This window comes from Hydra vulgaris, chromosome 05 (genome assembly GCF_038396675.1).
Source record: "Hydra vulgaris chromosome 05, alternate assembly HydraT2T_AEP".
NCBI classification, from domain to species: Eukaryota; Metazoa; Cnidaria; class Hydrozoa; order Anthoathecata; family Hydridae; genus Hydra; species Hydra vulgaris.
The window spans coordinates 13,614,061-13,636,063 of record NC_088924.1 but is presented as its reverse complement, the minus strand read 5'-3'; the positions used below and the strand labels follow the sequence as shown (position 1 = coordinate 13,636,063).

The window sequence follows — 22,003 nt, the reverse complement described above, 5'->3', positions numbered from 1 at the left end:
GTTAGTGTATTTTATGTTGGTCACTTACACTTAAATTTTATTTAAACAAAAAGTTTTATAAAATATCATAACATAAAAGCAGATCAATTTAGAGTAGGACTACATCTATCAGAACATGTAAAAAAAATATTTTTATTTAGCAACATTTTTGTGAGGGTAAAAAGGCATCAGTTTGAAAAAACCATATTTACTAATTTAAAATTTTAAATAATAAACTTGTTTTAGAATTTTTAAAAATCTGGTTTAATAGAGTTTTTTATTCTGAATCTAATGATAATATTATTTTTTTATGTTGTAAAATAAAAAAGTTATTTAATAAAAACTAAAAAAGGTAATATTCTATGAGTCGATCAATAATTAAAAATAATAATCAAATTATTTTTGGCAAAAAATAACCAATAAGTGTGTACTTCTTATTTACTTCTGTCAGTAATTAATAGTTTGCCTAAAACTAAATTAGAGAAACTCTTCCTAGTGTAACAGTTCAACTAGTCAAGCCTTTTTACAAAGAAGATGAGCATAGCAAAAACGTTTGCTCTAATGTAATTTAAAAGAATTGTTTGTTGCCTTGATAATAAAAATAGAATTTTCAAGGTTTTGCGCATAACGACCAATATAGTGTATTATTGTTGGTACTTTAGAATACATTCTGCATGCTAAATAGGATTGCGGTGCTATTCATCAGAACCTTAAGTGTTGATGAGGAGTTTGCATTAACCTCATGACTTCGGAAACATTCAAGTAACAATTATAAACTTAGTACCAGGTGATTATCCTTTTGTTTTCTATGAGCCAAATTGTTGCATAGGAGCCATTGAAGACATGAATCTAAAAGAAAAAGATGTGCTTGTCAAACTTTGTGTCCAAATAATTCTGTGTAGTTTAACTGGCCACCATTGGATAACCAACGCTGGATTCCAAATGTCCACATCATTTGCAAAATTGAAGTACCAACTACAAAAATAGGACTGTGCTACTATTTAGTGAAAGACTTGTTTTCTTTAGGTAATAGACACTTTTATACTTAAAATAATTTCAAGTTGCGTCAAGAGTCTGATATGTCTTATCTATAACTTTTATAATCTTTTGTTTTGTGTATAATTTATAAATATTATGAATGTAAAATATATAAAATCACGAAAATTGAGTATTTCTTTTTCAAAAAGATATGAAAGTAAAAAATAATGTCACTAAATTGCTATATTCTAATTTGATTGATTGGTAAAAGTATGGGATAAATTGAGTGCCTGATTTTAGCAGCTTATAAGGTTAATAGTAAACAGAAACATTTTCAGCGCTCGCCCCCCCCCCTCATTTTTCAGTCAAAATCAATTTAAGTTCAAGTTGCTATAAATTCTAAATGGATAGGTATTGTAAGAATTTATAGTCTTTCCTAACGCCCTAATGTCTCTAAACATTTTTGTCTAACTTCAACAAATTTAGTGATGTAGCATGCAAAATGACATGGTTTATTTTTGCAATTTTTTATATTCAAACCTACTCTGCTAGCGTCATTATTATACTTAAGAATGAAAAATAATTTTAAATGATTAGCATATCTAATTTTGAAAGGTGCTTTGCTTATACTGATGTAGGATTTATTTATAGAAGTGTGAACAGGATCATTGGAGTTTAAATTAGTTTGATATATACAATAAATATGAAATTGTTATGTCAAATAAGAATCTATTCTAAGTGAACACAAATATCAAACAACAACAAAATTTCCACTAAAATTAATTGCAACTGCATTGATAATAAGACCTTTATCAAAACAATTTATAACAAAAAACGCTGCTTGGATTCCATTCAATTCATCAAAGATTTAACACTAACCAATTTCTCATCTGCTTCTCTTGACAATATATTTTTGAAAGTACAGTCAATATTTTTGAAACTTGATTACTTTTTAGTTGACAAAAAAAAATCAAAAAAAATATTAAACAACGCATTTTATCATTGGTACAACTTGGATATTTGTATAGAATGATTAAGAAATTTTCAGAAAAGAAATAAATCAAAGTTTCAAGAATGTGGTGAGAATCAAAAGAAAAGATGATTTATGGGTCTGATCTTTTCACTTCTCCCCAGAATAAAGCAGAGTTATTTGCAAAGAAATCTTACTCTAATTCGACTCTTGAATCTAATGGCCAAACTCTTCCTGCCAGTTAAACAGATTAATCCACTGTTAAACATCAAAATCACTCTGGCTTCCAATGCTAAAGTTAATTCTCAATTAAAAACTTTTTCAGTTTGTGCTCCAGACAAGATTACCATCATTGTCTTTAAAAAGTGTTCTCCAGAACCCTCTTCAATTTTTGTTAAACTTTTAAAAAGTGCTAAATAAGTGGTTCTAATTTTTCAAAACTCTAGAAAAAATTTTGATCTCTCTAACTATCCTACGATTAGTGCTCCCTCTGTTATTAGTTTCTTTATATAAAGGTTTTAAGGTTATTAAACTATTTCTTTCTAACTGCAGTTATTCTTGAAGGCCTACCTTCTTCTTTATTTCAAGTAATTTTAAGGGTACCACAAGGTTCTATCGTTGCTCCTGTATTGTTTCTTATCTACAATAACGATCTTCATGAAATCTAAAGTCACTCTATTTGCTAACGACTCAACTTTATACTCTTGTTTTGACAAAAGTTCTTCACTATTTTATTGCTAAGAACAGGCTGCTGATTTTAAATCTGATCTCTCTTCTGTAACAGCCTAAGACTTGCAATGACTTATGGATTTAAATTCTGGACTTGAAATCCACAATTTTTGTTAGACAACAAAACCCATTTCTTTACAGCAAAAAAATATTGAAATATTGTTGGCATTCTTATATTGACAAATAACAACTCTCTTACTCTCAGACAAAAAGTCTAAAAGCACATTGTAAATGTAATTAGACCTGCTTTATCTGCAAAGCTTGAGCCACTCCCCAATTGTTGTAAGGTTGCATTTCTTTCTTTTTTCTACAAATACAATCATGGTCACAGCTCAAACAAGCTATCATCTCTATAACGATAAACCAAAACTCATTCTTGTATAGCTTTTTATTCAATAAGTTGCATCCTTTTACTGTATCCGTCCCTTCATGCTATAAAAACTTTTATTAATCCAGTTTTTTTCCTTGAACATCAAAAAAGTAAGAAGTAAATTAGAGTTTAATATTGTATAAATGTATGTCAGTATTTAAATAGTAAATGTAAGCATAAAATTATAATATATTAAGTATTATAAATTTTTTTCTAGCCCCGGCTATCAAACCCTGCTAAATCTTATAAAAGAAAGGGCTTGGTCAATTTGAAATTACATCTAAAAGAGTGCAGTTTTGGTAGGAGACAGATAAAGAAAAAAGAGAAAATTGAAGGAGTAAAAAGATGCTAAGCGGAAGCACATTAAAGAATGGTCAAAAGATTCAAACACAATTTCACAACAAATAGGTGAATTGATGCGTATGTATACCACCAAGCCAAGCATGTGACTATTGGAGTTTTTGCCAACCAAAGGATAGTACCCATCAACACTGAGATCTAAAGAAGGAACAACAGAATTTAAATTAGTCTCACTAAGTGCATGTAAGCATGGTAAATTTTGCAAGAGGTAAGATTAAACTGATGGAAGGTTCCTTTGCAGACAACGAATGTTTGTAAAAGATATATTAAAACAGTTAGATGGGGGATGGTTTTTTATGTTTAATACTTTGGGATACTTTTGGCATGATTTAAGTTTAACGAGAACTTGACTCATTCATAGATAGATCACAGCCTCATAAACCATAAACTTTGCAGTTGTCTTATTATTTAACTCTAAGTCATAACATAGGGCTCCTTATGTGGCCTCGACAATGCACACCAAAAACATTAATAGGGACATAATCCATCCTTAACATGGCACTGTTAATACTCTGATATTTTGCAGCTGCTGATGAAATTTGCCTCTCTGAGAGCTACCACAGAAGGAAACCTCACTATCAACCGGCCTAAGAACCATTTAACTAAGCTTTAGAGCTGTACCCTTATTAGGAGATAGCAGGAAGAGCTGTATAGCCACTATCAAGGAAGCACAAGCAAAAGAGTCGAGAAGATCCATCATTCATCATCCTAGGCAAGAAACAATGTTGCATAGGTTTACATTTATGCCAGTCTAATAGATGAAAAAGGGGTTCGAGGCTGTTAAACAGATTTGTTCTGCTTACCTTTTAAGTCTTTGCCTAGAAGGCTTCTTACAAGACAGTAGCTGGAAGCAGTTAACATCTGCTCAAGATATTTTTATCAAGACACTAACTCTAGCCTTTACTCAACCAAGAGCCCCAAGCTAGGGGAATTTTAGAAGGATGCAGTTAACATTTGCCCAAAATGAGTTGTTTTATAGAGGTACCTCTCCAGCCTTAACTCAACTAAGAGCCCCAAGGCATGAGATTTTTAAGTCAGAGTTTGTTTTTTCTGGCCTTTGCCTAAAAAAGCAAACCCTATAAGGCAACAGGGCATGAAGAAGGTAGTACTGGTCCTAAACCTGACCTGATCTGGAGCAGTTAGAAGGAGTTACATCCTATAAGCAATACTTTAAAACATTGATGGGAATATTTTGGAAATGCAATAGGAAAACATCTAACAAAATACTTGAGATTAAGGTGAGCGTAGGTTTTATAGTTGAAGTCACTAGTTGGTTCCTGAGTTACACTGCATCAGAGATTTAAACAGAACACAAAAATACATTAAGTATCTTACGGGTGAGTGAACACCGCGCCAGAGGTTCAGGCAGAACACAAACACACATAAAGAAACTTACAGGCAAATAATCACGGTGCTTTTATGTGTAAATTTTAAATATTAAATTTAAAATTACATTAAATATGATGTGGCTTTAAAAGGTCATCATAAAAATCTTATTTAAATCAACAGCTAAGATACTTGATAGATAAGAAACCTGCTTGGCTCGCCAATATCGATCAAATAGAAAGTTAATTAAAAAACTTTTTTTCGATACGCTACTTTAGAATTAATTTAAATAATCAACAAAGACATTTAAAAAGGCAGAATGAGATTTGTTTACTGCACGCGAGCAGCAAGTAAATTTTAAGCAGCGAATTTAAAATCTTGTAAATTTTGTATTTGTATATTAAAAAAATAATAATTAATTTTTGTTTTTATAAATTTTGTTTTTGTAAATAAAAATTTTGCATTTGTAAATAAAATAAAATAAAATTATAAAAATTTATGTAAGTTTTTAACTATCCCCTTTTATGTTTTATGCAAATATAACATAAATGATACTTTACTGTTGATGTTATTTTTAGTGTACTTTAACAGCAAACTTAGTTTACTTAAACTATTTTTAATTCCTTTAATAAAAAAAAGTTAACTTAATTTAAAGTATGTTATTTATTATTTATTAATATGCAAAGATTTTTATACCTTTCCTAACTTAATATAAAAATGTAAATAAGAGTTTTTGAATTATAAGATTAAATACAAAAAAACAATATATTAAACATATTGAAAAATCTAAATTTTAGAATAACTAACATCAATTAAAAAATATTGTATTTTTAACTTTTGAATAAATGATCTCCCTTGTTAATGACAATTCTTTTTTTCATATTTAAAAAAAAATTGTTCTCAATCAATTTAACTCTTTTCTTTGTACTAATTACATTTTCTAAGCATCTATAATAACACTTAAAATCTGAGCCTGATATGGGTTTTTTTTTATTTTTTACTATGATCTTTCGAACTATTGTGAATTTTAAATCGTTTGGGAATTCTGCGTTTTACATGATGCCATCAGGCTGGCTAACACCCTGATATAAATAGTCTTTAGTCTTTCACTTAATTATCAAATTTTCATCTGTTTCTATAATCAAGCATAAATTTTCTGTGTAGAACAAATACTATAATAAATCAGCACAAAGACAATAAACAGCATAATGCCAAGCACAAAAATTGTGATGCATTCTCACCTTAACTTTAAAATTACTCTTTGCTTTCCATTGCTTATTTATATTTTAGTTTCTTATTCAATTCTCATTGTTTTTATTGTTTTCACAACACAATAAACTGCAACAGCTGTCATCATCCATGACAATAATCATTCACACTATATGGCATGCATAAAAATCATACATGTTTGTAAAAAATTGCTTAAACTACTCCATGTTATATTCAAATACAAAATCTTTATTCTTTTTAGAAGGCAAGTAAGATTCTTGCGGTAAAAGCCTAAGAAAACCTCAAATATAAAACTTCCAAATTAATTGTCATTGAGAGTAGGAGGAGTAGTGGGTTGAGAGGACAAGTAGGATAAAAGTAGTTAAGAGGAGTAAGGGGTTGTGGAGGAGGAGCTAGTAAATTTTTGATGGTAATTTTCGTAGTGGTAATATTACAACAACAAAAAAGATAAAAGTGATAATGGCAAATGACAAAATATGAAATATATACCCAATAATACAATTACATGTATAATATGTATAATATAATATAATAATATAAAATATAATATAAACAGTTTTACACATAAATCTTTCTTCATGCATGTTGGAATTTATGATTATAATTATTTTTAAAATCATTATTCTTAATAGTTATTAAAAAGGTAGCAAGCATTAAGGGAAAGTGCTAAAGATAAAAAAAAATTTTGAATTAACCTTTTTGATGAAGTAACCACAATATTTTATCAAATACAATTTAATTAAGAATCATAAATTATAAATACCTTTGTCACAAATAAAACATTAAACTCCTACCTTAATGATATCATCATCTCCAATATCATCATCTTGAGATGTTTGAACTAAGTAGGTCGCAATATCTTTATGCAACTTACTCATCTGAAAATACTCTAAAAATTTAAGGTGAAAACAAATAGAAACTGCAATAATGAAAGGCCTGCAAGTTGAAAAATCTGTAATTCAACAAAAAGAAATTGAGTGACTTGATAATTAAAAAATATTTTAAATATAATAATGCAATATAAATAACATAAAAAAAAGAAGAACCTTTTGAGTCAGGATTGATAACAACTTCAGTATCAGAAACTAATAAAAACAATATAATAACATACAATATTTTTATATACATACATACATCCATACATACATAAATACATACATACATACATACATACATATATACATATATAAACACACACACACATACATATATACTTAAATGTATAAATATATACACGTACATACGTTTCATTTTTTTTAATTATTAGTTTTTTTTCTAAATAAACTTTCTGGTTGAAAAGCACCATTTTAAAACTTCAATTGTGTGTGTGTGTGTGTGTATATATATATATATATATATATATATATATATATATATATATATATACATATATATATATATATATATATATATATATATATATATATATATATATATATATATATATATATATATATATATATATATATATATATATATATATATATATATATATATACTCTACAGTAGAGCACTACTGATGATTATTTGAAAGGCCTCTAGTGCTAATAGTTTTAACATATGAAAAAATATTTTGTATTAGTAACTTTTTTTGGTAATTATATTGTTTTTAATAAAAACATTTTGAGAAAAAAGATTTACTATTCGTTTTTCTATTCGTTTCACTGTTCTGACTATTTTTGGATTTTCTATTCGTTTCACTGTTCTGACTATTTTTGAATTTATTTGGTTAAATATCATATTTCAAGTTTATATACATATATATATATATATATATATATATATATATATATATATATATATATATATATATATATATATATATATATATATATATATATATATGTATATATATATATTGAAGTCAAATCTTCTATCACTACAGCATTCAATCTAGGCATATCTTTATCTGATTTTATTTTTGCTTCTATGTTTTTTTGAGAAAAAATCAAACAAATTTACAAGAAATTTTTCAAACTGATTCTCGTGTTTTTTTTTGTTCCAGTTAACTGTGTTCAAGGTTAAATAACTTGTATTTTGCATTGAAATGTACAATTTATTTAGTTTAATAAACTTTTGTACTTCATAAACAATTTGTACTTCAGAAATTATACAGTTTCCAAAGCCAGCATATTTCCATATATTAACAATTTTTCTTAGGCAACATATCTCCATATTTTCATAATAGAAATCTTTGTCAAGGCAAACCATATCCCTACTCCCACTTTTTGTTTTGCATGAAAAAAGTTTTGAGTAGACTTGAACCTTTTACTTTTTTCTGTAATAACATACTGATAATATTGTTGAACCGTTCCGTTTGTTGAAAGTTGATGTTGAGGAAAGACAGAAATCAGACTTCTGAGAAGGTAAAGCGGTCGTTGTGGGTTTAAATTAACATTATAATTCAACTTTTTTATTTTAGCGATCTTACTTTTCCCCATTTGTGTTTTTAAAAACTAAACTACCCAAAAGATTATTTTGTCAAGAGTAACAACTCGATTAGTTGTTTTTTTATCAGAAAAAAATGATTAGTTAAAGTTTATGTTTTCTAAAAAGGTAATCAAGATTGCAGCTTTTAAAGTTAATATATTTAAAAGTCGATATTTTAAATAAGATAAAGCTGGTATATTCAAAAATCAATAATTTAAAAATAGCTGTTAGTCCAAAAAAAAACAAAAAAAAACTGCAATTAGTACCCAAATTATCATTGTTATACATATACATTGTTTTTAAAATTTCCTAATATTTGGAACAGTGATCAAGAAAAGTTTGTTAATATACTACTAGTTAATTAGTTACCACCATTAGTTACCATTAGTTACCACCCATATCCTAACACAAAGCTAACAGTTTTTAAAAAAAAAAGATTACAGATGTCTTTTAAACTATGAAAAACAACAGCTATTAAAATTGTTAAAAGAATAAGTTTTCATTTTAGATGCTGCGGAAATATTTAAGTTAAGAAAAGCTCGGAACATTTAATAAAATCCATTTATTTAATTTTTACAGTAAGCACTTGGAATGATCTTATAAATCTTTTTTCAATACTAGTGATCTTCTATAAGTGTATAGACAAAGAATTTAATGTGTATAATTTTTTTCTTTCAAATTTTTGTTAATGAGCAATAGTGCCATAATGAGATTGATAGTACATTTATGTTTTTCCTTTACAAAAACCTCACCCAGGACACAGATTGAAATATTTTGTTGGAAGTGTGTAACTATAGAAAAAGTATTATTTAGTTCTTTGAAAACTATTAATTCAATGCGAATATTTGCTCTTTGATGTATTATCTGTTTCCACTTTCAGTTGCTGCATGTTATTGTTTTCAATTGTTAATTTTAAATTACCTTTTCTGGAAAATGTCATATATGAAGAGCAAAGAAAATGTTGGAAAAAATTCTGGTACCTGGAGAAAAAACTTGACAGTATACCAAAATAGTGTCACACAAAGAAAATTATTACCAACAACCAATGATCAACTTGATGGCTTATCTAGAATGCTGAAAGATACGAAAATTATTGGAGGGATTATTAGAGGCTATTTCTTTCAAAAGATGAAAAATAAAGAAATGTCAAAATTATAGCCATAGCTGATGAATTGAAGAAAATTTTTCACTCATAACAGAAAAATCAATAGAGGAAAATTGATGCATTAATTGAAAAATATGATGCATTTTTGAAATACCATATGGTATTTCAAAAATGCATCAAATTAAGTTTTTAAATGTGTTTAATATTACAAAAACAGATTTCATCTGGTTGGCAACTGAAGATAAAAGATTTTATGAAATGCAGATTTAATCATGAGGAGAGGTTGCTATGCAACAACAATACAAGTTAAAGTCCATCAAATGTTGACAGAGGAAATATATCAATTGTAGTGCATGTAATTTTTCTTCTTCAAGTAGAAATGTAGAATCTGAAATTGCTTTCAATATATTAGAATACCCAGAAACTTCTAATGATAAAACAAATGACTGTGAATATACTGTTGAATCCCCTGCTAAAAAAAAGGAAAAACAAGCAATATTCCATGATGGAAACTGCAGTTCATCTAGTGAAACAGATTAACTTAATTCAACTAAATCAGCAAGAGTATGCAAACAACTATCTGACCAATGTATTGATATCCCTACACCAAATCAGTCTGCAATATATAAGGCATCTGTTAGAGAATCACAGAAAATGCAACAGAATTTGGAAGAAACTCTTAAAAATGAAAATTGGGCTCTGCAATTTGATGGTAGAAAAATTAACAAGCAAGGAGTGAAAGTTATTGTATTATAAATCAATATTTAATATTATCAAATTTTCAATATTTAATGGAATAACTGAAGTGTTCGACCAATATTATTTGTGGGAAAGCATTAAAGTTATAATCTGCGATACCACAAGTGTCAACACTGGAGTGAAAAATGGAGTTGTACTGATCCAACAGGAATTTAAACAAAAAAACATTCCAATACCTCAGTATATAGGATGTCAACATCATGTATTAGATTTAGTCCGAAAACATTCAGTTGGCCAAAATTCTTGGTGGAAAGACAAAATCTCCCAATTGTACAAGAAGTCAGTGACAACTATGCAAACCTAAGAAATGACTTTTGACAAAATGATGTAAAAATAAAATTTAAAAAAATAAAATAGCGCAACAATATGCATTTTTTAAATGAACTGGGAAATGCTATTTGATAATATTAAGAACACGGCTTATTTCCCTTCATTACTTCTAAAGCATCTAATATAAGCAAGGTGGAACTCTAGAACAAAATATGCCTTACTTGCTTTTCTGCTACTTCCAGATCAACGTAACCCGCTTGCTGAAATTTGTGAATTGATTTGTGGAACTTGGCTTGATGTTTAGTTCAGTGATCATTTTTATAAAGAAGACAATTATGAAAAATTAGACAACAGATTAAAGAAACACAAGAAAGCAAAAACAATATTTAGGAAACATTAGAAAAAAGACAATACAGCAATTCAAACACAAATAAGTAACATTTGTGCTAAAAAGAGCGATTAAAATCATGCAAGAAATAAAGTGTAAAATTGCTGAAAAAAACAATTTGTCTAAAAAAAACAAGTTTACTTTATCAAAAAAGTGATTGTATTATATTATATTATTCAATTACTATTTCTGAATTGTGTTTTATATTATACTGTAGTCATAAAAGAATTTATTCAAATTTTAATATATTACAATATTTCCAAAACAGTTTTTTTAAGCCCTGGGTGAGGTTTTTAAAATGAAATCATAAACAAATGTTAATTTTAGTGTTTTTATACCTAAACTGATCTTATGGGACTGTGGCCATATGAGGTTGTTGAAATGTCATAACACTAATGTCCAGCTGCTTGCTCTACAAACAGCAAAAAAGAATTTAATGCTAACAATGAAAACTGTCAAAAAAGTGCAAAACACCAACCATAGCTTGCTACCTAACCTGTATCTCTTGAAACAACTATATATACTCCTGCAGATTTAGGTTAGCATGGTAGTAATATATTTTACAGACTTTAATTTTTGGAATAAGAACCTAAATCCAGTCCACTTTTTTCTCAGGAAAAAACAAAGAGAATAATTAAAAAATAAAACTGTAATACGATAAAATAAAATGACACAAAATAAAAAATATAATTGTAACACAATAAAATAAAATTTAAAAAAAAATTAAAAAAAAAAAAAATTGTAAAGCAAAGATACAGCTAAGACTAACAACAATACTACAATTCAAAAAATTAAAGAAAAAAAGTTGAAGAACTGAATTTAAATTAATACTAACAAAGTACACATAGGTGCACAACTTTGCAAAAAATAAGATTTATTAGAAAATTACCTATACATGCACATATTCTAGAAAGATTTGAACAATAGTCATTAATTTGAAAAAAAAAAAATTAATAACATTAATTTAAAGCATAAAAAGTAAACTTGACTGAAACATTTATAGTAGTTTTTACCTTAAATGATAAAACATATGTCACTCTTATAAGAAACAGTTTGTTAAACAAATATAATGATAACAAACTAAAAGTTATAAGAAGGCCTCTAAATGTAAATTTGATATTGCATTTTTATGAGAAACGAAACTAAAAACAAAAAATTACCGTTAATGAATAAATCATAAAGATCATTTCTATTTTCAAGACCAGCTTCAGTGAAACCTGCGACATATGTACGCTGCTTTTTCAGAGTGTTTATATCATTTGTGTCATTCAAACTCATATGAGGATAAACTATATTCCAGTTAAGTCGATGATAAGTCAAGGCTGGCATAGATCTTTTTTAAAAACAACATAATTTCTTTAAAATTGATTTCAAATATTTGATTAATATCAGATCTATTAAAAAAAACATACCTGCAAATATCTAAAAGCATCTGAAGTTTTGGTGCATATATAACTATGCGTTTTTTGAGAAGCATACTAATGTACAATAATACTATTTCCATACCAAATAAAGTGATCAACTCTAAAGGTAACAGAAATTAATGATGTACTACTAGTAGGATATTATTATGTAATATATTTATATTAAATATGTAATATATTTATATCAAATATGTAAAACATTTATTTAGACTTTTTGTATTTTACAAACAATTAAATGTAAAATTATTATCATCAAAAATTTCAACTATAATTCACACAGAATGAAAAAAATATTCAACAATTGTAATGTAGGAAGATTTTCAACAACTGTAATGTAGGAAGATTTTCAACAATTTTAATGTAGTGAATATAAAAATTTCAATGGTCTTTTAACTCAAGTTTAACTGATTTAAAAAAATCATTTAAAAAAAATGCAAAGCACTCTATGATTCCAGTAAATAGTTGTAACAAATGTAGTAATACTATAAAGTTTGCTAAGAATTCTAGCCCTTATAATTTAAATGTTATAATTTTAATGCTCTAAGTAACCATGAGCGAGACTAGGTTTTTTCAAACTGAGACGAGACCGAGACGAAAAGTTAGTACTTCTCGTGAGACCGAGAACAAGACGAGATGAGAAATTTAACAATTTTTGAAAACAAATTTATTAAAATCCAAGTAAAAAAAAAAAATGTAAACATGGTTTTGACAAATAGACACTAATGACATTTGTCAAATGTAAACAACTTTTTCAAATATTAATTCAGAATTTTTTTGCCAAACTTTTCCAACAAGACAATGTTTTCTCTGATTAAGATGATTTGTTCTACTTTTTCTGGGTGGGTGTAAGTTGTGTCTGGATGATCGGACGACATTTCCACCTGAGCTAAAAACTCTCTCTGATTTAGTTGAACTTGCTGGAATAGCTAAATTTTGTCTAGCTAATGAAGAGAGTTCTGGCAATGTATTTGAATGCAATTTCCACCAATCAAGAATCGGAAAGTCTTTTTTGGCATCAGGGAGATATTCATACTGGCACATTTTGCTCAAAATAGGATTCAGTTCAGGTGTTGGCTCTTGTGTTTCAAGTCTGACGTTTAACTTGCGCTTCAGTTTTGAATTAGGGGACAAATCTGCTGAAAGGACTCTGGCAACAGGTTGGCACTCAACATTATCCTTAACCTGTGAGGCTAACCATTCTTTTGTTGTTTAAAATTTTTTGAAGAGCTTCAAGTGAAGTCCCTTTAAAGCAGGATTTAAGTAGTTTGCTGCAGCACTAAATAAGTTTCCAGTGTGACAAAGAGGAAATCTTTTCTCAATGCAGCTTTTCAAGTTTTTTGCATACAAGACACCGTAGCCATTTTTTCCATCCGTCTCAATAAATTGATCAATTTTGTCATGGATTAAATAAAGAGAATCGACGACAATGTTAATTGTTGGAATAGACTCAGCCGACCACGTTTCTGTAGCTTCTTTAAGTGGTGCCAAAATTTCTACTGCTCCCTCGATTGATTTCCACTGTGATGCACTGATGGTCTTTGAAGAAAAAATATCTTCATTTGCACATAAGCTGATAATTGCACTCTTTAGATGTAGGACAGAAGCCATGCAATCCAGTTCACTATTCCATCTGGTGTCAACAGATTGGCGTAACTGTCTAAAATTGATTCCTTGAGCGTCTGATTCTGATTCAAGCAACTCAGCTGCAACTGTTAACTGGTGAGTTAAAGAAGCCAAATCTTTGCATATTTGCAACGCATCATTCATTCCAGCAGTCATTCCAAATGAGTCTCGAACTGCACATTGCAAAATATGATTGTTGCACAAGTATTGGTCAAGGCGCTTTGACAATTTGACTGCAAGTTTCATATTTCTTGCCTGGTCGTTCACGCAGTACATTGGCAAATCAGCAGGCAAATTTAGTTCTTCTAAGAAAGAATCCAGCTTTCCTTCAATTAAGATACCTGTGTGTCTGCCTGGGAACTGTTGGACATGGGGTGTCCAGTGATGTAGTCTCCAATTTTCGTCAATAGCATGAAAAGTCCAAGAGATGTAGCTGTCCTGAGCTCTAGAAGTCCAAAGGTCAGAAGTAAATGCAGCACTTTTTAGATTTGGCGTAATCTCCAATATTATGCTCTTCAATCCAGCTTGAACTTCTCTTGACCGAATTGAAAGCTTTCTTGAATATGTTGTTCTGTGATGAAGGCTCAGTTTAGGGTTTGCAATGTCAAACAATTTCTTGAAACCTCTTCCTTCGACTGCTGAAAAGGATGCCAGATCAGTGCAAAAGTAATCCAGCATTGCAGAGTCAAACTGTTTTTGAATAGAATTGTCTTTGTCATATTTGGACTTTGTTTCAAGCATTTTGACCATGGTTTGTTGTTTCTTCTTAGGAGGAGGAAGAAAAGAGTCGTCAGTTTTTTCAGAATACTCAACGTAATCTTGGCTGTGTTTTTTTCTAGAGGTGACAATGAATTCCGCTTGTGTTTCCATCTTTTGTTTTCAAAGACTTTTTGCACGCCTTGCATTCAGCATCGTCATTTTTTTTTGAAAATATCTCCAGATTTTGTTTTTTCTTGGTGACATTTTTGATCGTTGAAATGAGGCAAGAATATTTCTTTTTAATATGAACAATATGTGTCAAGTTGAATTCCACTGGTAAACTAATGAAATTAAGTCGAAAGTGCACCATTTTATACAAAAAGTTTTTGTATTTAAAATCTAATTAAAAATATTTAAAATCTAATTAAAATTTTTTAATTAGATTTTTAAAAAAAACCTTATTAAAAAATCTAATTAAAAATCTAATTAAAAATTTAATTTGTTTTTGTCAAAAACAAATTAAATTTTTATTTAGATTTATTAAAATCACGGAGTCAAAATATTATTTAATTAAAAAAACAAATTATTAAGCATTTTGTAAATTATAATAATTTTTAATTTGGAAAATAATATAATATTTAAGTCTCGTTCTACTTCTTGCGAGAATTTTCTATTTCTCGTTTCTCACGAGAAGTCCCATTTCTCACGAGAAACGAGAACAAGACAAGATCTTGTCACGGTTAGCTCTAAGAAATCAAAATTTTTGTTATTATTTTTAAGTATACATTTAGCCATACAAAATTATTATCTTTGATTATACTGAAAAGTAAATAACATAATGCATTCAACACTTATAAGCCTGTTTCATTTACATAACTCCTAAAAGCAAAGTGAACTAACCAGTGGTCCTAGTTACTTTAAATTACAAAGCATCAGACAGAAAGTCTGAAAAAAAAACATACCCCTAACTAACTTTTATTAACATCTACTGTCTGTACAGTTTACTAAAAAATGAAAAATTAAATAAATGTTAAAAGCTATATATATTTTAACAACCACTTCCACTTTGTTATTCTAGCTCAGCTATGTCATGCCTACAAATAAATTTTTTATAAAATATTTAAAAACAACAAACTAATGATAAGATTTTATATAAAGCAGACATATTTACCAAATAAAAAGTATAATCGTCTTTTTTCAGCAAATTAAATTATCTAAAAACAACTGAGAGAAGATGGGGCAAAATAACAAACATTTCAAAAGCCCTGAGTTTTTGCAAAACTATCAGTCATGAAGCAATAATACTTTATGAGTGTGTTTATGTTATCATAATGATTTATTGCCTGCATAAATTTTCAGTTTGCAGGTAAAAATTTTTTAAAGAAAAATAAATTTAAAAATTCATAAGTTTGTCATCTACTAACATGACCAAGGCAAGATGATTTATTAAGCAATTTCTACCATTTATAAAATGTTTCTGCTATTTATAATGTGATTATTGCCTCTTATTATGCAATAATGCTATATTACTTATTGTGCAATTTTTTCTTCTTTATTTTTATAAATTTATAAGATTTTAAAAACTACTAACTACTCTAACTAAAGTAACACAAAATAAACATTTTACATCGCAAAATATTCCTAAAAAAGTTACACCTGAAAGACACCATCCATTATGATAAACCAAAACTGAGGTTGTTTTTTTTTAAGTAAAAAGTAAACTTATGCGAATAAAATTGTGTAAATAATATTTCGCTTTCACCCTTTTTTTTTTTTTTTTTGAGTTGTTATATGAAAAGCTACCTTGCCCTATTTGCCCCGTTTTCCCCTACATAATGTAAAAACAATTTCATAAGGAAATTCATCAGTAATTTAATTTTAAGTATTTTCTGTATCATTTAATTTAATGTTTAATAATATTAAAAACTGTAACAAAAAGTTAGTTTGAAAATTAAAAAACTTTTTTCATTTGATTACAATTTAAAGTAGTAGTTTTTCAGTAGTAGTAGTATTTTTCACAGAGACATTGTTATGAATAAATGAAAGGAACTGTCAATTTTTGGTATTAGATTAGCGGATATCACCTATGTTGATTAAAAAATGTCCAAACTTTACATTACACTTTAAATATGTATCCATTAACAACTGATTATTACTTCTGATTCTACTATCACATTTTTTGTTCAGATTGCAACAACCACAAGTTAATCGGGGAATGTATCCATCTGATATGCAAACACACAATTTTGTCTTTGGTGTTTATACTGGCATTAATCAGCATTGGAAATTAAGCAGCCTGTGAAATAGATTTGGAGAAACTAGTGGATCATTATGTAACAATCAAAATACAGAAGAAACAGTTTTAGTGAAAATATTGTTTATTTTTTGTGTGTTAAATTAACTGTCACATTATTCTTGCTATTCTGCTCATGCAATCCTTTTTAAAATGTTATCTCATTCCTGTCCCCCACCCCTACCCCCGTGCTTTTATGTAAAATCATTTATATTTACATTTTTTAACCCTAGAATTCTTAATTACAATAAATCATTTTCAAAAGTTAATGCAAAAATAAAAAAAACGTTAACCTTTTATACACGTTTGTGAATATGCTTTAAACTGATCAAACTTTTCTGCTGTTAACATAGATGAATCACAGCGTGTACAAAAACCTTTAGTATAAATTGATAAATATTGATTAAGTATTGAAGACATGCCAAATGTATAACTTTTTAGGAACTCTTTTCCAAGTACTTCATGAAATTCAGGATTAAAACTCTGAAACATGTTATGTAATTACATATTGTCTAATTTATAAATTGTTATATTAACTTTTAAATATTAACTAAATAAAATAATTTAAATAACTTAAAATAATAGAATTATAAACAAGTAGAGAAAATTTATTTTTATAAATTTCAATTTATTGATTTCTCTTTATCTAGAAATTAATTTGATTTGCGCAACTTATTGTTATTAAATGGACTTTAAAGCATAATTTTTTTTTTAATTTATTTAAAAGAAAAGGTAAATATAATGTTATTCTAATGAAAGTATAACCAAAGGTTTATATACCAACTTGTATTTAAAAACTTAGTGCAGCTAGTCTGGAACTTACGTGTTTAGTTTAACTAGAACTTACACATTTAGTCTAAAGTTCATTAAAAACTCACTAAAGTAAATAGTATTTTATATATTTTAGATTAAATCTTCAAGTTTAAATACTTTCACAATAAATTTAATGAAAACTATCTATAGCTTGATGTTACAATTTCATAAAAGCCCAATGCTTTAATTTCATAACAGTTTGTTTAAGAAAAAGAAGAAAAAAATAAAATAAATGAAATATCAAAACTTTAAAATTAAAGATTTAAAAAACCTTTTTGTAAATTTTTTTAAACTTATCTGCTGCAATTTTAGGCGCAAAAAAAAACTTTTTACAAAAACTTATTTTTAAAACTTTTGTTTCAAAGTCATAAAAGTTAGCATTACTGAATAATTATTTCATTTGAAAACTTTTATTAATTGTATTATGCAATTTAAAATGCACCATACTATAAGTTGCTAATAACAATACTAGACAATATAAACAATTGATTATCATAAATTTATTATGTTCATCAACTATTTATATTGTTAATTCAAATTTATTAGTCATATGATTAGTAATAACAATGAGACATAAGATTCCGAAAAAGACACAATGGTTGTTTTGTTACCTGTTACCAATATGTTTTTGTTAGGCTTTGTTACCAGCTTGAAAAAATGTTTAAAAAAAACTTATAAATATCTATCTCTTTTTTTTAACATAAAATCCTTTCTGTGTTAAAAACATTTTTAACATAGAAATAAAGCATTTAAGTGTTTTACAATTGATTCTTTTTTAACATAGAGTCCATATGTAAACCAAGTCCACCTGTTTGAAAAATAATATATTTCAGGACTCTTAGAGATAAATACAGGAATTTAAGAGTTCTGAAATCTATTATTTTTGAACCAGGAGGACTTGGCTTTCATTTTACATATGGACTCTATGTTAAAGAAAAATCGATTATAAGACATTTAAATTTTTTTTTTTTTTTACTAATCCCCTTTCTATAGCCGAGAGGGTCACTACAGTCAAGGAGGCAACTTTTTTTAATTTTTGTTAAAACAAATTAAAAAAGAGCATTCTTACGTGTTGTATCATGTTTTCCTTTTTTTTTTGCTGTTGCTTTATTTAGTTTAACAATTTAAAATTTTTTTAGTTTAATAAGCATGAACAGAACAAATACTCACATCTCTGGAAGTACCATGCTCAACATGTTTTTGAGCGCAACAAAGTTTAGCAATTTTAAAAGTTTAAGGTTGGAAGAGTTACAAATAAAATAAATAAATAAAAAGCCTCCTTGACTGTAGCAGCGACTGTAGTGTACCACTTTGGTTGTAGTGGACCTTTTTGAAGCCTTAGGAAGGAGAATGTTTAATAAAAAACCAAGTAAAGCAAATTTAAAAATGTTGAATGAACCATAAATCAAAGAAAAATAATAACTATTAATAAACATATACAAGTAAATAAAATTCTACAAAAGTAAATAAAGTATAACACATATTTCAACTCTTACATTACTAATGGTAAAAATGTAGACATCTTTGATCTAAAAATTAAATAGAATTCTTTAACAAATCAATAGCACAGAATACTTTTAAAAATAGTTTTAATAAATGAAAAATAATAAATTATATTAACTTTCTTTTAAATTTAAACCACAAAAGAACAAAAAAAAAAAATAATCATGATTTTTAATTTTTTTTTTAATAGTGAATTAAAAAATTCTACAGTATTCAAGATTGTCTGGAATGATAATGACCCATGAAACTTTTAAAATAATTGGAAAGTCACTCAATTGATTTTTTCTTTTTTTTTGTAACCAGCTTGATAATGCTAAACATCCTTATCAAGCTAATCACAATACTTTCTTAATTTAGTGCTAACATCTCACATGAGCTTTCGGACAGCAGTTTGTGACACCACACTCCAAATTTGGTGAAATTGATTGATGTCTGCTGTAATTTTTTTTTTTCTTGCACAACTCACAATTCATGTTTGCATAGGTTGCTTTTTAAACACTTTAACTTCAGAGTTATTTCAGAGTTTCTGTTTGTAAAAAATGGCTGAGTTTTCAAACCTCACACACACATACTGTTGCGATGGTTTGACCAGGCTCTAACTGACATTTTTTCTGAAATTGAGATTATGACTTTATAGGACTATTTGTATCATGACAAACAAATTAAACTAAAACTTATTGGGATCTAGTGTAAAATAAGCAAACTATCAATGTGCCATAGTTCTATCTGCAGATTTAGTTAACTAATATTTAGTTTGACAAGGTTCCAACTAACAGGTTAGGGTAAAACTGCAGACTATTCTAAATTTTTTTCAGTTAAATATATTATGATAGAGAATTTCATGCAATCAAAAATCATGCAATTTCAAAAATCATATAAACACATTGGTCTCAATGTGTTTATATGATTTTTGAGCATATCAAAATCAGCGTATAGTGCTCTTGTTTGAAGTTGATGTAAAAATACCTAAAAATGCTAATATTTGCTACTTTTATAAATCTTTTTTACAACATTACATTGCACAACAAAATGTACTGGTGTATAGCGTTGAAATAACTGTTAAAAACAAAAATAAATGACTTTTATAAAGTAAAACTCTTTTTTAAAATTTAATAATGAAAATTCAATCTTCTCACAAACTTACCATTGATGTAAATACATTTTGCAGCGCATATCCTTAACTGTCAGTCAATGTAAGGACATTTAACTGTGTCTAGCCCCCAGTACTCAGTCATGCATATTTATTGCCCATCCCCTATAACTTTAACAGTTTAATATAGTTGATGAACAAAATAATATAATTTTAATTAACTACATCATGTACATTAGTAATATTAAAAAAATTGAACAATTAGTAATAAAACGTTTATTAGCAATGTTAAAAAGCAGGATGTGTTATAAATAAATAAGATTTTAAAATGATTTAAAAAGACTTTTAAAAGTACTGTAAATTAAGATAGTAATGTTGGAAATAAAACTATTTTTTATTTTTTAGAGAAAACAAAGTGTGATTAACTTCGCAGCGTATTATACAACAATACTGAACATTATGGAACGAATCAATGGTTGACAATACTGGAAAGCATTTTTCTGGTGCCTTTTGCGAAATATTGGATGTTATGGCAGAGGAAAAGTGACATGAGCAACTTAGTTACTTGGTCTGACTGCTACGCCCTCAAAATCGGAACAGTATAATATCAAATAGTGTGTTACATTACAAAATACTTACTTCCTAGTTATTTATGTTACAAAACTATTGTTTAACAGCAAAGCTATTCAACTACAAGTTAGGTCCTTTTTCTAACATTGCTGTGCTAAAACTCTACTCATCTACCCATGATACAACATCTACCCATGATTGAAATGAACCTACGACTTGTGCTAATGTCAAATTTAATGGAAAAACCTAACAGAAAAAACGCTAGCACCAAAGATTTAAACTTGCACAATTTAAGACTTTTAAATTGTTTAAAATTTTTTTTTGCGTCTCTCCAGGACTGAGATTACCAGTGGTTCTTGACCTATAAAATGATAGGATGCGATGAAAAGCTTTTAAGGCCTTAAAAAAGCCAGGTTTCTTTAATAATTGTATAAAATTGTTGACCTGGGAGTGTCGAACAGTTAAGTTTGCATCAGGTTTCACCATCCATTATAATGTACTTTTGATTTTATTGAAGCTTTTCTTGTAGCAGTTTTCGACCGCACTTTTGGCCTTCGTTAAATTGCTGTTTGGAATATTGTTATTTTTATATATATAATATATTGCAATAAATATTGCAATAAAATATTGTAAAACATATATTTGTAAAATATTGTAGCCATATCTATTTTTTACTTCTTGGATTGTCAACTTAGAAAGACCAGGTTATTTTTAATACTCCAAACAGAGTAACCTAGATTTGCATCAATCCGCCTAATTACATTTTGATCAAGTTTAAATTTGATCTCTTTTTTGGTTTCTCAACTTTCTTTTAAACTACAATCTCCACTACGCAATTTGATAATATGACTAATAACGATAATAAACGAAAATAAATAGAGAGTTTTCCTTTCAACTTAATAGTTTTTTGTTAGTAAATTCAAAACATTTGAATTTTTAACCCAACTTGCCCAAAATGAATTTTTTCACTTCTACTTTTAAATAAATTTTATTAAACATTTATTTATGAGGGTATATTTATTAAATACTGGATATATCTTCATTTCAGTCTTATTGAGTCATCACATTTACAACAATTATGTGTATGGTAAAGT

The 22,003-nt window shown here is 27.7% G+C and overlaps 1 protein-coding gene across 2 annotated transcripts in view; it reads right to left on the bottom strand.

The window, feature by feature from the left end:
- LOC136071876 (DENN domain-containing protein 10-like) overlaps positions 1-22,003 on the bottom strand; it is a 36,645-nt gene that overhangs the window by 5,704 nt on the left and 8,938 nt on the right. The window contains exons 3-9 of one of the 2 annotated variants that reach the window (XM_065797436.1): positions 19,243-19,275; positions 17,227-17,416; positions 12,307-12,418; positions 12,055-12,227; positions 6,989-7,027; positions 6,737-6,831; positions 742-828 (exon numbers count right to left, since the gene is read on the bottom strand). In XM_065797436.1, the coding sequence (XP_065653508.1) occupies positions 757-828; positions 6,737-6,831; positions 6,989-7,027; positions 12,055-12,227; positions 12,307-12,418; positions 17,227-17,416; positions 19,243-19,275 (714 nt within the window). In that variant the 3' untranslated portion in view covers positions 742-756. Of the gene's footprint in view, positions 1-741; positions 829-6,736; positions 6,832-6,988; positions 7,028-12,054; positions 12,228-12,306; positions 12,419-17,226; positions 17,417-19,242; positions 19,276-22,003 lie in introns of those variants that run through there. The other variant, XM_065797435.1, reaches the window with a different exon arrangement.